This window comes from Peromyscus eremicus, chromosome 1, assembly GCF_949786415.1.
Source record: "Peromyscus eremicus chromosome 1, PerEre_H2_v1, whole genome shotgun sequence".
Classification (NCBI taxonomy): domain Eukaryota; kingdom Metazoa; phylum Chordata; class Mammalia; order Rodentia; family Cricetidae; genus Peromyscus; species Peromyscus eremicus.
In genome coordinates, this window is record NC_081416.1 from 196,783,197 (window position 1) to 196,798,443 (window position 15,247).

Genomic DNA, 15,247 nt, shown 5'->3' on the forward strand with positions numbered 1-15,247 from the left:
ATACATTTCACTTCTACATATCAGCCACAGATTCCCTTCTTCTCCCCCCTCTAACCCCCTCAACTTCCCCCCAGCCCACCCCCCATTCCCACCTCTTCCAAGGCAAAGCCTCCCCCACGGACTGAGATCAACCTGGTAGACTCAGTGCAGGCAGGTCCAGTCCCCTCCTCCCAGGCCGAGACAAGCAACCCTGCATAGGCCCCAGGTTTCAAACAGCCAACTCAAGCAATGAGCACAGGACCCGGTCCCACTGCCTGGATGCCTCGCAAACAGATCAAGCCAATCAACTGTCTCACCCATTCAGAGGGCCTGATCCAGTTGGGGACCCCTCAGCCATTGGTTTTATATTGAGGTCTTGGATCGCCTGAAACTTGAGTTTTTTATTATTTTTTTAAAAATTTTTTTATTTAATTTTTTAAATTTTTATTTTGCAATACAATTCAGTTCTACATATCAGCCACTGATTCCCATGTTCTCCCCCCTCCGGCCCCCCTCACCTTCCCCACAACCCTCCCCCCATTCCCACCTCCTCCAGGGCAAAGCCTTCCCCACGGACTGAGATCAACCTGGTAGACTCAGTCCAGGCAGGTCCAGTCCCCTCCTCCCAGGCCGAGCCAAGCGATCCTGCATAGGCCCCAGGTTTCAAACAGCCAACTCATGCAATGAGCACAGGACCAGGTCCCACTGCCTGGATGCCTCCCAAACAGATCAAGCCAATCAACTGTCTCACCCATTCAGAGGGCCTGATCCAGTTGGAGACCCCTCAGCCATTGGTTCATAGTTCATGTGTTTCCATTCATTTGGCTATTTGTCCCTGTGCTTTATTCATCCTTGGTCTCAACAATTCTCGCTCATATAAACCCTCCTCATTCTCGCTAATTGGACTCCCAGAGATCCACCCGGGGCCTAGCCATGGATCTCTGCATCCAGATCCCTCAGCAGTTGGATGAGGTTTCTAGCACAACAATTAGGGTGTTTGGACATCCCATCACCAGAGTAGGTCAGTTCGGGCTATATCTCGACCATTGCCAGCAGTCTGTTGTGGGGGTATCTTTGTGGATTTCTGTGGGCCTCTCTAGCACTTTGCTTCTTCCTATTCTCATGTGGTCTTCATTTACCATGGTCTCCTATTCCTTGTTCTCCCTCTCAAAATGCAGTACATATACACAATGGAATACTACTCAACAGAGAAAAACAATGACATCATGAGGTTTGCAGACAAATGGATGGATCTAGAAAAAATCATCCTGAGTGAGGTAACCCAGACTCAGAAAGACAAACTTGGTATTTACTCACCCATAGGAGGATACTAGATGTGGAACAAGGATGACTGGACTGCTACTCACCAGGGAGGCTACCTGGAAAACAGGACCCCAAGAAAGACACGGGGATCGCCCAATGACAGAGAAATGGAATGAGATCTACATGAACAGCCTGGATAGGAGTGGGGATAGTGAAGGGCAAGGTGGAGGGAAAGAGAGCTTGGGGGAGCGAAAAATCCCAGCTGGATCAACAACAGAGAGGGGGACTTGAGTTTTGTGCATGGTGATAGATATTGATCTATTTGCAATCTTCTGCAAGTTGACATTCAGTTATGCCAGCACCATTTGTTGAAGATGCTTTCTTTTTTCCATTGTACAGTTTTGGCTTCTTTGTCAAAAATGAGATAGATGTGCATACATGTGTGGATTAATATCAGAGTCTTTATTTCTATTTCATTGGTCCATATGTCTGTTTCTATGTCAATACCAAGCTGTTTTCATTACTATAGCTCTATAGTAGAGCTTGATGTCAGAGATGGTAATGCCTCCAGAGGTGGTTTTGTTGTATAGTATTGTTTTAGCTATCCTGTGTTTCTTGTTTTTACAAATGAAGTTGAGTATTGTTCTTTCCAGGTCTGTGAAGAATTGTGTTGGGATTTTGATGGGGATTGCATTGAGTCTGTAGATTGCTTTTGGTATGACTGCCATTTTTACTATGTTGGTTTTACTATGACCATGGGAGATCTTTCCATTTTCTGATGTCTTCTTCAGTTTCTTTCTTCAGAACCTTAAAGTTCTTGTCATACAGGTCCTTCACTTGCTTAGTTAGGATTACCCCAAGGTATTTTATATTATTCGTAGCTATTGTAAAGGGTAGTGTTTCTCTGATTTCTTTCTCAACCTGGTAATCATTTTTATACAGGAGAGCTACTGATTTTTTTGAGTTAATCTTGAATCTTGCCACATTACTGAATGTGTTTGTCAGCTGTAGGAATTCTCTTGTAGAATTTTTGGGGTCACTTATGCATACTATCATATCTTCTGCAAGTAGAAAAATTTTGACTTCTTCTTTTCCAATTTGTATAACCTTGATCACTTTTTGTTGTCTTATTGCTCCTGAAAGAACTTTGAGTACTATTTTGAATAGATATTGGTAGAGTGGACAGCCTTGTCTTGTTCCTGATTTTAGTGGAATCACTTTGAGTTTCTCTCCATTTAATTTTATAGTGGCTGTCTGAATGCTGTAAATTGCCTTTATTATGTTTAGGTATGTTCCTTGTATTCCTGATGTCACCAAGATTTTTATCATGAAGGAGTATTGGATTTTGTCAAAGACTTTTTCAGCATCTAATGAGATGATCATGTGTTTTTTCTTTCAGTTTGTTTACATGGTGTGTTATATTGACAGATTTTCATATGTTGAATCATCCTTGCATCTCTGGGATGAAGCTGACTTGGTCATGGTGGATAATTTTTTGATGTGTTCTTGGATTTAGTTTGCCAGTATTTAATTCAGTATTTTTGCTTCAATGTTTATGAGGGAGAAGATTGGTCTCTAATTCTCTTTCTTTGTTGCATCTTTGTGTGGTATGGGTATCAGTGTAACTGTAGACTCATAAAAAAGAGTTTGGTAATGTTCCTTCTGTTTCTATTGTGTTGAATAATTTGAGGAGTATTGGTATTAGTTCTTCTTTGAAATTCTGGCAGAATTCTGCACTGAAACCATCTGGCCCTGGACTTGTTTTGACTGGGTGTCTTTTAATGACTGTTTCTATTTCCTTAGGGTTTGTAGGTCTATTTAAATTGTTTATCTGATCTTGATTTAATTTTGGTATGTAGCACCTATCCAGAAACATGACCATTTCTTTTAGATTTTCAATTTTGTGGAGTACAGGTTTTGAAGCATGACATGATGATTCTCTGGATATCCTCATTGTCTGTTGTTATTTTTGCTTGGTTTCTTTATTATTAGAAACATGGTTTTACTGTGTAACCTTGAGTGGCCAGAAACACAGGGAAATTATACATCCTCTGCTTCCAAAATGCTCAATTAATGATGCTGACAACTACAGAGTACTATTTATTTGAGTTTCTTAATCTGTACTCAAGTTCTCATTTCACAATTTTTTTATTCCACAATTACACTCTTTTGAGCTTTGTTTTAAATTGAGAATTTCATGACTGAAACCAATTCCAAGTACACTGCTGCCATAATGGCCAGTCATGTTCCTAAGAGCAGAGGTAGTGTGCATCCCTGGAGAAATTGTATGTGAGAGAGGATCAGATGAAGTTAGGCCCATGTGGTAAACAAAGGCTGGTCCCTTAAAGAAAGGCTGATTCTCTTTTAATGGCTTGAAGACTGGAAGACAACATTGTGGCCAGAGTTCATAAGAAACTAACATTTTTTTCTCTAGCAACAGTGACTCAACATTGGAAACACTGTAAATAATGACTTTAGAGAAAATAACCTGGGAATGCCAGGATGACATCACTAGAGATAAGGGATAGAGAGATGAACCAACCTTTAGTCTTGGTACCCTGTGCAAGTAGGTTGAAGGCAGGTTATCTGTCTTCTGAAGATTCATTGATAATGGTCATTTGATCTTCTCTAGAGGTCCATTTCTCCAACAGGGACAGGAAGCCTGTAATTGTTTTTTCTTTACTTTTTGGGGAACCAGCACCCACCTCCCATATAAATACACAGAGAATCATTGTTACTTATGATTGCTCAGCCTTAGTGTGGCTTATTTCAAGACAGGTTTTCTAACTGAAATTATCCCATTTCTTTTTAACTACATTTTTGATTCTGGGCTTTTTACTTTCCTTTATTCAATATATATTTCTTTTCTTCTTACACCCTGGCTGTCTGTGTAGCTGGCCTCTGGATTTCACCTCTCCATCTCCTTTTCTTGCTCCTCCTTCTTCTATAGAGCCTAGAAATCTCCTCCTATTTATTCTCTCTGCCTGGCAGCCATGCCTATCCCTCTTTACTGCTTAGCTGCCTTCCATTCAGCTCTTTATTAAAACAATCAGGTATTTTAGACAGGTCAAGCAACACAGCTTCACAGAGTAAAACAAATGCAGCATAAAAGAATGCAACACATCTTTGCATCAATAAACAGATATTTCACAGCATAAACAAATGGAACATATCTTAAACTAACGTTCCACAACAAAAGCCCTCTACTCTCAGAACATGTCCTCAAACAAGTCAAGAGGCCTTTGAAAAAAAGGAAATCAGCAACGACTCTAGCACAAGAGAATGCAAGGATACTTTTGCAGATCCCACAAGATACATTCTTGGCAACATTCAGTAGGGAAGCTGGACAGCAGAGGGGTGTCTTGTGGGGTTCCCTTCCCAAGCACAGTTTCATAGGCTCTCTTATTTCCACAGGGCATGAAAACAGCTCCCATCTTGCCCCGGATTTCCCATCTGGAGGAGAGAGAGAGAGAGAGAGAGAGAGAGAGAGAGAGAGAGAGAGAGAGAGAGCACCCATCCTCCCCCGGACTTCCCTTCTGAACAAGAGCTCCCATCCTGCCCCGGACATGGAACACACTATATAGCAGAGAAGAACTGAACTTAGGATCCTCCTGACCACATCTCCTAGGTGCTATGATGCAGGAATGCTCCATGCCATCAGGATATCTCATTGTTATCAGCTGAATTCTGTTTTCTGACACTCACGTGTACAGGTCTTAACCCCCAAACCTAGGATATGACCTCATTTAGAAACATATGGAATACTGTGTTTCTATTCCAAAATTCTCTAATCCCACAAAGGCTACAATCTCTAAAGGTGAAAAGGCTAAGAAATCCCCACCATCACCATCCAGGAATCTTTAATACCGAAATCCTGAGAGACTAAATCTCGCCAATCTACAAGTCTCATGAGGAAAAAAAAAAAAAAAAGACCGGAGAACATATCACAAGGAAAGGGATCAGAAAGCCAAACGCTGGGGAAAGGATCAGCCACAAGGTATGCCAACAATAAGAACTTCAAAGTGGCCAGGTGGAGATGGCATACCCCTTTAATGCCAGCACAGCGGGAGGCAGAGCCAGGCAAATCCCTTTGAGTTTGAGTCCAGCCTGGTCTACAGAGCAAGATCCAGGACAGGCACTAAAACTACATGGAGAAAACCTGTCTTGAAAAAACAAAAACAAAAAAAAAGAACTTCAATAACAAAATGTATAAATTGTATTGGTATTCATGTCAGCTCATTCTGTATTTTAATAAATTGAAGGCTCCTGGGGGCTAGCTGTAAGGCTGTACTACGTACATCAGGGGGATATCATGGTTTGCCACAACTTGTATACAGGTTACTTGAACTCAGCTAGGCTTCAACCTGGAAATCACCAACACATACACAGATGCCAACATCTCAATCAGCCTATGCTTGGCTTCAACTCTGCACAGAATCCTGTTTTGCAATATACATATTAGTCCTTTTTCCTTTCTGTAAGATACTTTTTAGAGTTCATTTGTAGAAAACATTTGCCAATTGCCTTCTATTTGTCATTACGTGAGGTCAGCATCCACACAGCCCCCTCTGTTCCATAAGTTTCTAGGGACCTGTGGATAGAGCTATGAAGATTACAGTGGGATTATAATGGAACTGATAAAGTTGGCTTGTTTGAGCCACTGTGAGAAAATGAAGCTTTTTACTCTACATCAGGACCCTGTCCAACCTGTGGGGTCACATTCTTGAATGTTAAGCAGTAGTCACTCATAGCATGGGAGATGGCTGAGAGGGCAATGCATTTACATTGCAAGCCTGAGACTTGGGATTGAAACTTTAATGGGGTACCAAAAGTCAGAGGGAATGGCAGGGCACTGACATGAACCTGTAAAGATAAGGGCTGCAGAGCAGAGAATGTTTGGAATCTGTAGTACCAGACATACTTATGTACAAAGCTCCTAACAAGAAAGACACTGTCTCAAACAAGGCAAAAATAAAAAAAAACTGACAACACAGTCCTCTAATGTTCACTCATGTTGTGGAACTAAGGCCAAAAAAAAAAAAACAGCAGACAAAAACTCACAAAATCACAAGCACAGGCCACACAAAATACACATGAGAGGCAATTGTATTACAGTTCCATTCATTTATTTAATATATATCAGGCAGAAATTATAAGCTATTTAAGCCTTTAGAAAAATATTACTTAACATAAAACAGACTCATCTTCTTTATCCACACAGACAGATGGAACAATCCAGAAGTTACAAATCATGTCTTCAATGGTTACTTGCTGTTTAGAAGCTACATGCTTCCTCATCTACAGATGAAAAAGTAAGCTGGAGCCCTGCTATTATCGGGTGAGGAAGGTACACAGTTCAGTCTGTTTTGTGGCAATTCCTCCGGTGACGGTGGTATGTGGATGACTGGCGGAAGCTACGGTTACACAGGGAGCAGGTGTAGGGCTTCTCTCCTGTGTGAATCCTCTCATGAGCCTTCAGATTTGTTTGATTGCTGAAAGACTTTCCACAAGTACTACATTCGAAAGGTTTATTTTCCTGGTGTATGACCTTATGTACTCTCAGGTCTGAGCGAGTATAGAAGCCCTTATGACATGTTTTACAGACAAATAACTTTTGCTTCTTGTGTATTCTCTGGTGGGCGGCAAGTCTACTGGGATATTTAAAGGTTCTGTGGCATTCCTCACATTTGTATGTCTTTGGGTCTCTGAGGGGTCTCTTTTGGCAACCCCCACGTGTGGAGCTTGCATCAGTATTCTGGCAGTCTTCTATCTGCTCTGGACTGGAGGTAATCTCTGGTTGTACCTCCATAGGGACATCTTCAGAAGAAGTTCCTCTATGAAATTCTTCCTGGTACCTAGAGGTGACTTGACTTATTCTGCTTAAATCCAGAGGATTTCCATCAGAAATACTTCTGTCTTTAGGTTCATTAAACTGGCCTTGTTGGATAAGGGAAAAGGAGTCCATCTCATTTCCAGGACGGCTATCCCTATCATTTACATCATTAGGGCTCCAGTCATTGTTTTGGCCATCTTCCCAGTCTTCCTGTCCTGTGGAAATAAGACAGTCCCTATGAAACTGTGCCCAGAAAAGATCCCGACACAACACCCTTCCTCTGTGCAGCTTCCTGACACTTACCTGTTGTCAATAACATGTCTTGGGGGATTGGCAAGGGTGTCCTTGCACTCTCTTGTATTGAACTTCTTGCTGATTGCTGGTCTTTCAGAATGTTGAAGGTTTCTTCTAAGGACATGTTCTTAGAAAAGAGGGCTTCCTGCCCCTGCATGGAGACGTGAACCTGTAAACAAAGCCAAAGGACCATTGCCAATGAATCTGTGAATTTGTGGATGAGTGAAAACCTGTCCTCTAACTGATTTCATGGGATCACTGAACTATTAGTTAGGTCATTTGTCTATCTCTCATCTCTAATGGTGTTATTTTGTCATTCACAAGTTATGTTTTCTAAAGTCCTTATTCACAATGTATTTGCAAGTGTTGAGTCACTGTACCAAGGGAAAAGGTAAGGTTAGGTTTCTGCAATGTCTAGCCACAACATTTTCTTCACCTGGTCAATGCATTGAACAAGGAAAGGTATTCTTGTTCCAATTCAGAAAATAGAGACTTACTCCATCAAAAAGGCTTCAAATTTTTTCCCAAGGACTGTCCCCATTCCACCCAATCTAGGGCAACTATAATGAAACAGGTGGTTTACTGAGAAGACACCAAGGCTAGGTAGTTCATATCAAGGAGGGAGGTAGTCTGGAGATCGAGAAGACCCAAAGGAGCCTGTAAAAATTCTGACATAGACTTGCCTGTGGGCCTTACACCTCTGAAGCCTCTTCTGTTAATTGATGGGTGTTATCTGTTCTAATAATTTTTTTTCTGTTTAACAAAGAGTTGTATGGCTAGTTTTTCTCTGTATCTCCTTAATTTGTAGCTCCTTATTTTCCTCCTTCTCTTGCACCCAGGATCTATAGTTATTACTTAGTGCCCAGCAACCTTAATATTTCTATATTCTTTGTCTGACAGATGGCTGCTATGCTAGAAGCTCCTTATTCACCCTTTGATTAGTAATAGTTAGTTTTTTTCTGAAATTCTTAGGATGTCTACAGTAACTGTGTAATTGATGTCCTTTTGGTGTCCTGGTGTCATATTGGCAATTGTAACTTTATGTTTTCATGCGCATGACTCTGATATTTTCATTCCCAGATAGCTGAGGATTTCCCATCCCCCACTTCCGGCCATTAGTCTGTCAGTGGACCCTATCTCTTCCACGGTCAATTCACTTTGCTGTGGGAGTGGGTTGTATTTCCAATACCTATATTTTTGGTTGCTAAATTTAAATACTAACTCTAGATAAAAACCCTTGGTTGATGATGCCCCTAGCATCATAGCTCTATTTCTAAGGGATGTTGTTTTCTATTATTAAGTCCTTAGTACAACTCACATCTGACTGAAACACTTCTAACACCTATATTGTCTCCACCTAAACATGCTGTCTCTGCTGTTAGGAACATGACAGCATTTTATTTGGAATTCAGTTTCAATCATGAAATGATTAGTTTAAAACAAAATCAAAGGAGTGAAATGTGGGATAAAACAAATTAAAATGACAATGTGTGCATAGAGTAAAAACCTGAAATAAACATCAGGGTGTGGTGGTGGACAGCTTTAATCCAGTACTTGAAGTGCTAGGAAAGTATAATTCCTCTGAATCCTACTCAAGCCAGTTGAACAAAAGTCAGTCCCAAATGGGAAAAAAAAAACCCTAACCAAGCAACCAAACAAACCAACTAATATCCAAATTTAAAAGTTTAAGGCAATAAGAAGTTATTTCAACCATGACATTTAGAAATGGATGTATGGGGTGTTTGAAAAATGTCACCACCTTGACCATTTCTGAGAGTAACTGAGAATTATGCAAACCTAGACATTTAAAGAAGTTTCAATGTAATTACATCCAAATTAAGAATTTCAGTTCTAAAACTTTGAATTGCAGCCCTTTATTATTCATCAGGACTTTTCTTAGGGGTGTGTTGGTGTTGAATGCTCATTTAATAGCACATTTCAGCATCAGAAATCATATTCTACATTCCTGCACATTGATTTTTATACATAGGAACTTAATGACATGTAGTAGACAATTTAGAAAACCATTAAGTCAATTAGATCTCCAGTTTCCGCAGCCCAGGTCCTGGAATAACAGACTAGGTCTGAGAGCAAGAATTTTAAGTGTGTGCTGCAGTTCCAACTAAATACTCATAATTACAATATAAAATCACCTACCTAAATGAGCCATCTTCCAATCCCAGCCAGGGTCTCTATTCTAAACCCTTACAAGCTTTGCTCAAATATCATCTCCCAGTCTCCCTATCACCATGTAAAGAATTTAAATATAATTGTATCAGTCAAAAGAGCCATGCCTTCTTGCACTTTTAAGCCCATTAAATTTATATAACATTTATAGTAGTAGATAATCTCTATTGTAAATATTTTGATGGAGTGGGACAGCCTCACATATAAAATAACTACATCTTCTTACTTTTCCCCAAATATAAATGACTGTCTTGATTGATAACTTAACCATCTCTCAACCAAGGTACTCACCATGATGGGAGGCTTCAAGCACTCATCAGTCAGACTCTCCATGAATCTCCCCATGTTTCTACCATTTGATTCCCACTTCTCTTTCAAGACAGACTTGTCCTTGTAGTGCCCAGTTTTGAGAAACTGAGCCAAAACCAGCTGAGAAATCATCTTCTCCTTGCTATGCTTTTCTGGCTTCAACCAGGAGGTAAATGACTTCAAGATTGCTTGCAGCTCATGCTTTGCACAGGAACCATTGTTATTTGTGGGAAAGTTGAGCTGAGCAATTGAGGAGTTACAGATATCTTCTTCCCACTGTAGAGAAGTATCCTGGCTTGGAATAAAGTTCATGTTGTCTAATACAAGGCCACTTTCTGGTGACTGGGGTTTAAAGGAGTTGTTGTGCTGTGAATCCATTCTGTTGAGACTCCTCAAAAAATTCAACTTTCTCAGTCAAGTATCTCTCTTGTGACTTGAAGATCTATTTAAGAAATTTATGAATATGTTAAAGCTATAAATTAAAATGGACATAATGAAATAATAACAACTAAGAGTCTTATCACAGATGGTTTCTAATGTATTGAGGATTTACTATTGCTGTGAAAGTCACCATAATCACAGCAATTTTAATAAAGGAAACATTTCATTTTGGTGGCTCACTTACAGTTCAGAGGTTCAGTCCCTCATTTTGGGGAGCATGGCCTCAGAAAGGCATAGGTGGTGCTAGAGCTGAGACTGATACATGGTACATCAACAGACATAATCTTACACATTGATTGAAGCTTGAGAAAAAGACCTCAAATTCCACCCCAATAGTGAGTCAATTACTGGAGTTGGTGTGGCCCACACTAAAAGTGTGCCCTCCACATCAAGGTCTGGATTAAAGGTATGTTTCATTCAGTCTTCTTCAACAAGGCCACACCTCCTAAGAGTGCCACTCCCTATGAGTTTATGGATCCCAGATACATTTCAATAAACAGGTTCCATTTTCTCTTGACACTAAATAATTCAACAGAGTCCTACACAATTTATTCTAGAGACCAGAACAAAGAGATGTGAGTGTAACAGTACATGACTCATCAGAGAGAAACATCCTAGGTTGAGGATGTGAAGACCTGAAGGAAGAGAACAGCAAGGTGTTCAGTAGCACAGGACCATCTGTTCCTTCCCTATAAAAGGTGAAGTTGTAGATGCTGATCCTCAAATATTAAGATTCACCCTTGTCTCCCATTCTAAAGAGCCACAAAGCTAAACTTTCATAAGAAAAACTTTGAAACTGAATGACCAACAACCTTTAACTCACAGCACAGCCAAGATAAGTTTATAAAAAAAGAATATTGCTATCCTTCAGAATTTTAATGTTTAAATTCTTGATCAGAAAGGTTGAAAGGACCACACTACATCTTTGAGATCTCCAAAAATTGTGAAGCAGCATCTCCCAAACCCCACAAATATTCACAAAACACACATACTCAAGCAACAAAGAAGTCAAATGTTCCTATTCTACAGTTACTTGTCTCTACAGTGAATTTCTCCAGTGATTCCAGCTGGCACTAGGAGCCTATGTGTCTCCAGGTCACTGTTCTTCTTCATCTGAGGTTCTGTTCAAGTTGACTTCCTTTTATAGTGCCTGGCTTCAGTGATTCAATCTGAGATGCCAATCACTTGATAATAACATTGGACCACACCTCCTGAGTGTGGGTGTGGCAGTGAACACTTTCATCCTATCAATCATTAAGTAGACTAGAGGGTCTCCAGTCCCAGAACAGCCTTGTAGTGTAGGAAGACCAGTGAAAAGCCTCACTAGAGCAGAAAAAAAACAAGCTAACCAAACGGGAAAGATACTTGCCCCTCTGATTGAATTCCACATGAAATCCTCCCTCAGCCCCCAGCTCTGCATCTCTATGCAATCCTGGATTATGCCATGGAAGGAGAACACATCCAAAGCAAGCATAGTCAGTCACTGCAGTGAAAGGGGACAGTAACATGCTGAAAGGAATATAAAGATTGTCATTCACCTACTATGACTTCTGACGTGTAGCTCATTCCAAACTGGTTAAAAATTTCTGATATCCAGAGGGTTTGGAATTCAAATGCTGCAGTGAACAAGGTAAAGCCTTGGCAGTGGAATGAAACACAGAGAGAGAAGAGTCCAGGAGGTGTCTGAAGCACAACATAGAAAAGACAGCCTTTCCTGGGCTCATCTCTAGGGACAAAGTGAAGATGTTTGACTTGTTTTACATGATGTATGATAGATATGTGAGGAGGATTGTAGTTTAGGGTGGAATTAAAATGTATATACAACGTGTGGATTTCCCTGAGGTGATATTTTAATTGTGCTGGAAAGTGATTTTATTTGTAGGTTAATAGATAAAGTTTCCATGGAGATCAGAGGTCATAGAGAGCCTAGAACAGAAATCAGGCAGTAGTAGTCCAAGCCTTTAATCCAATGACCTCTCAGGCAGAGTCTTTGTGTAATCAAGGACACAGTCAAGCCTGGTGACACAAGCCTTTAATACCAGTACCAACCATAGAGATCTGGATGTCTGTATAGACAGGCAGTGACTAGGAAGACATTAATCTGGTCTTAGAGTCAATGAGAAGGCAGAACAGGAAAGTAATAAAAGCTCAGGTTAGGCAGGATGAAGGTCTCTGGTGTAGGAAACTACAACTTGATGGTGAACTAAAGGGTAGTCAGTGGCTCTTCACTAATTCTCTGATCTCTTCGGCTATTACCCCTATATTTGTCTCTGTGTTTCTTATTTATTAAGACTGTTTAGAAATTTGTCTACATTTTCCTGTCTTTTATTCTTTGCTTTTCTAATTTTTTGGTGTTTGCTTGTTTTTACAAATGATTGCCTTGTTAGCCAGGTCTACTCACAAACTCATTAGGTTGTAGACAATGATCTTGCACTACAATTCTATGGCTTCATAGTACTCAGTGCTGGGAGCCCAGAGCTGTCTCACTACTTCAAGAATCCATTTTGGTTTTCTGTCTGTTCTTTACTGTCTTGTTGTTGCTGCTGTTCTGTTTTTTAAAACATTGTCTCACTATGTATCCCTGGCTGCACTGTAACTATTATGTAGTCCAGTTTAATTTCAAACTCACAAATGCTTACTCTGGGATTAAAGTGCAGGGATTAAAGGCTTGTGTCATTATGAATGAATTTCTCCAAGCATGCTGATTGTTAGGTTGAATTGTTTTCCCTGATAGCCACATGTTGAGGTCTTATGCCCAAAGACTGTGGTTTTATCAAAATGTGCTGAATCCCAACAAATTGACAGAACCCCAAATGCAATCATCCCAAAGAAGCCTTAAAGCTCAGTGACTAATATTTCTTAAGTCTGAAGTCCTTTAAAACCATAATACTATAATTTTAAATTTTGATACCTCAAGCCTCAGTTCTTCTGGGAGAATAAAAAAATCCACATAATAGGAAAAATGATCAAAGTTTGCAAATGGATTAACAAGAAGTTGTGAATATGATTGAATCTTCAGTTTGTTGATGATATTCTGGGTTTTAAGTAATTAAAGCAATGTTGTCCAGAAGAAACATTCCTATGAAAACTCTTGTTCACAGAGAATCATAAACATACCCCTGTGTTTCACTATTCACTTTCTTCATGAGAATTTCAGGGGACACAATTCAGCCTTACAATTCCAATGCTTGGAGAAAGTCAGGTGCCTTTAATCCCTACACACACCTTTAATCCCAGCACTAAATAAACACAAGCAAGAGCATATCTGAGTTGAGGCCATCCCACACTACAGAGTGAATTCCAGCTGGGGTTTCAGAGATAGAAATTCTCCCAAACCAGAATTAAAGAGAAAAACAAACAAAAAGAATGCCTGAAGGAGGGAGGCAATCTTCAACCCCAGGTCCGAGGAGTAGAAGCCACAGAATTGTAGTGCATGGCCATCCACAATGACTTTGTGAATTTATAAGAAGAATGGACTGAAAGTAAACACATTGCAACAACAAAATCAAAGATAGAAAAGAAAACAAAGGAAAGAAAAAAGTAATCAAATGAAAAATGAAGAGAGACCGAAAATCACCTTGCTCTTTTGGGCCACCCAATTTTAATTCCTCCGCAGATCACAGTCTTCATCTCTTGTCTATCAAACCTCATGTTTTCCAAAGAGAAAATACATGCCACTCTCTCTGCCAACAGAAATGAACCTGCTTCAGCCTCTGGTTTTTCTATGTTGTGTCTCAGACTCTCCTGGTTGCCTCTGGCCCTCTGTCCCATTCCAGTGCCAATTGTCCATTAGACTGAAGACAATTGATTTGACCTCTCCTGGCAACAATCACTCACAAATAGCTCCTTGGTTACTGATGGAAATTTAACAACTCTTATCAAAATATATTGAAAACGGAAGGAAGAATGAAGGATTAAATAAATAAAAAGGAAACAAAGAAGAAATGAAGAGAAGATTAGAAGATTGTACTTTAAGGTGCAAAGGTATTAAAGATTACTTTTGGGATCTGGTGGAAATAATTAGATTTTCACCAGAAGGGATGAATACATTTCATTCTACACCTAGTAGTAAATATCTGAGTGTTCTTAAAATATTTAAACTCAATTCTAGTCACAGCAATATAGTCAATTCACCCTTCCCTGGAAAATCTCAAGTATATCTTTATCTATATGTACATATTAAAGTAATTCTCACCTGCATACTGTGGTATGCCACAGTAGCAATTGCTGTGCTGAACCGGTGAGTCTGTCCTGTGTTGAGATGACACTCTTGCCCCGATTTATTGCTTTCTTATTCCCTGGTCCCCTTTCCTACTACAGATGTGGATTTCAACTCAACTCTCAATCCATAATATCATTTACATAAAGAAATGAGGAAATTTTAAATGACTCTCCACCAATTAGGTGTCAGTTCAAATGTGTACAAATCAAAAGAGCAAATCCAGGGAAGCAATTAGGAGGACTTCAGGAGAAAACATCTCTGTGAGTCAGCAGTTTCTCAAGGGATGCAGAACATGCAAAGAGCCTATGTGAAGAATATGAAGTTGCTGAATGTAGTGTTGTAACCAGAATCCCCAAAGACCACCAAGAGACCAAATCTGATTAAAAAAAAATTAAAAAAGCAAAATCTTTTTACTGTTGTTGGGTATACCCTGGCCTCTATGTCTATCTGATGCAGCAGAGCAGGAGAGACCCAGAGTAGCAATGGGGCAGGGTTTTCATAGGGGTAAACAAGGGGTTCTTCTGGTCTTCAGACTACATAGGAACAGACTTGGGATTGATTTATGTTAGTGACAGTTATGCTAGTAACTTTAATTGGCTAGGGTTAGTTTGGGGTTACAGTTACACATTTCTTGGCAGGCATGGACCAGTCTCATGTTTTGTCCCTGAGCTGCTGTGGAGACTGGCTGGCCTATCAAGTGCTGACTGTAGGGGCTGGCT

The 15,247-nt window shown here is 40.0% G+C and overlaps 1 protein-coding gene across 1 annotated transcript; it reads right to left on the reverse strand.

Annotated features, from left to right (window-relative positions):
* Window positions 1–6,598: 6,598 nt before the first annotated feature.
* On the reverse strand, window positions 6,599–10,243 carry LOC131904521 (zinc finger and SCAN domain-containing protein 4-like). Its single transcript, XM_059255644.1, has 3 exons — window positions 9,848–10,243; window positions 7,379–7,538; window positions 6,599–7,290 (listed from the first exon to the last, which is right to left on the reverse strand). The coding sequence occupies exons 1-3, from the start codon at window positions 10,241–10,243 to the stop codon at window positions 6,599–6,601; spliced, it is 1,248 nt and encodes a 415-aa protein (XP_059111627.1).
* Between the last annotated feature and the right edge of the window lie 5,004 nt (window positions 10,244–15,247).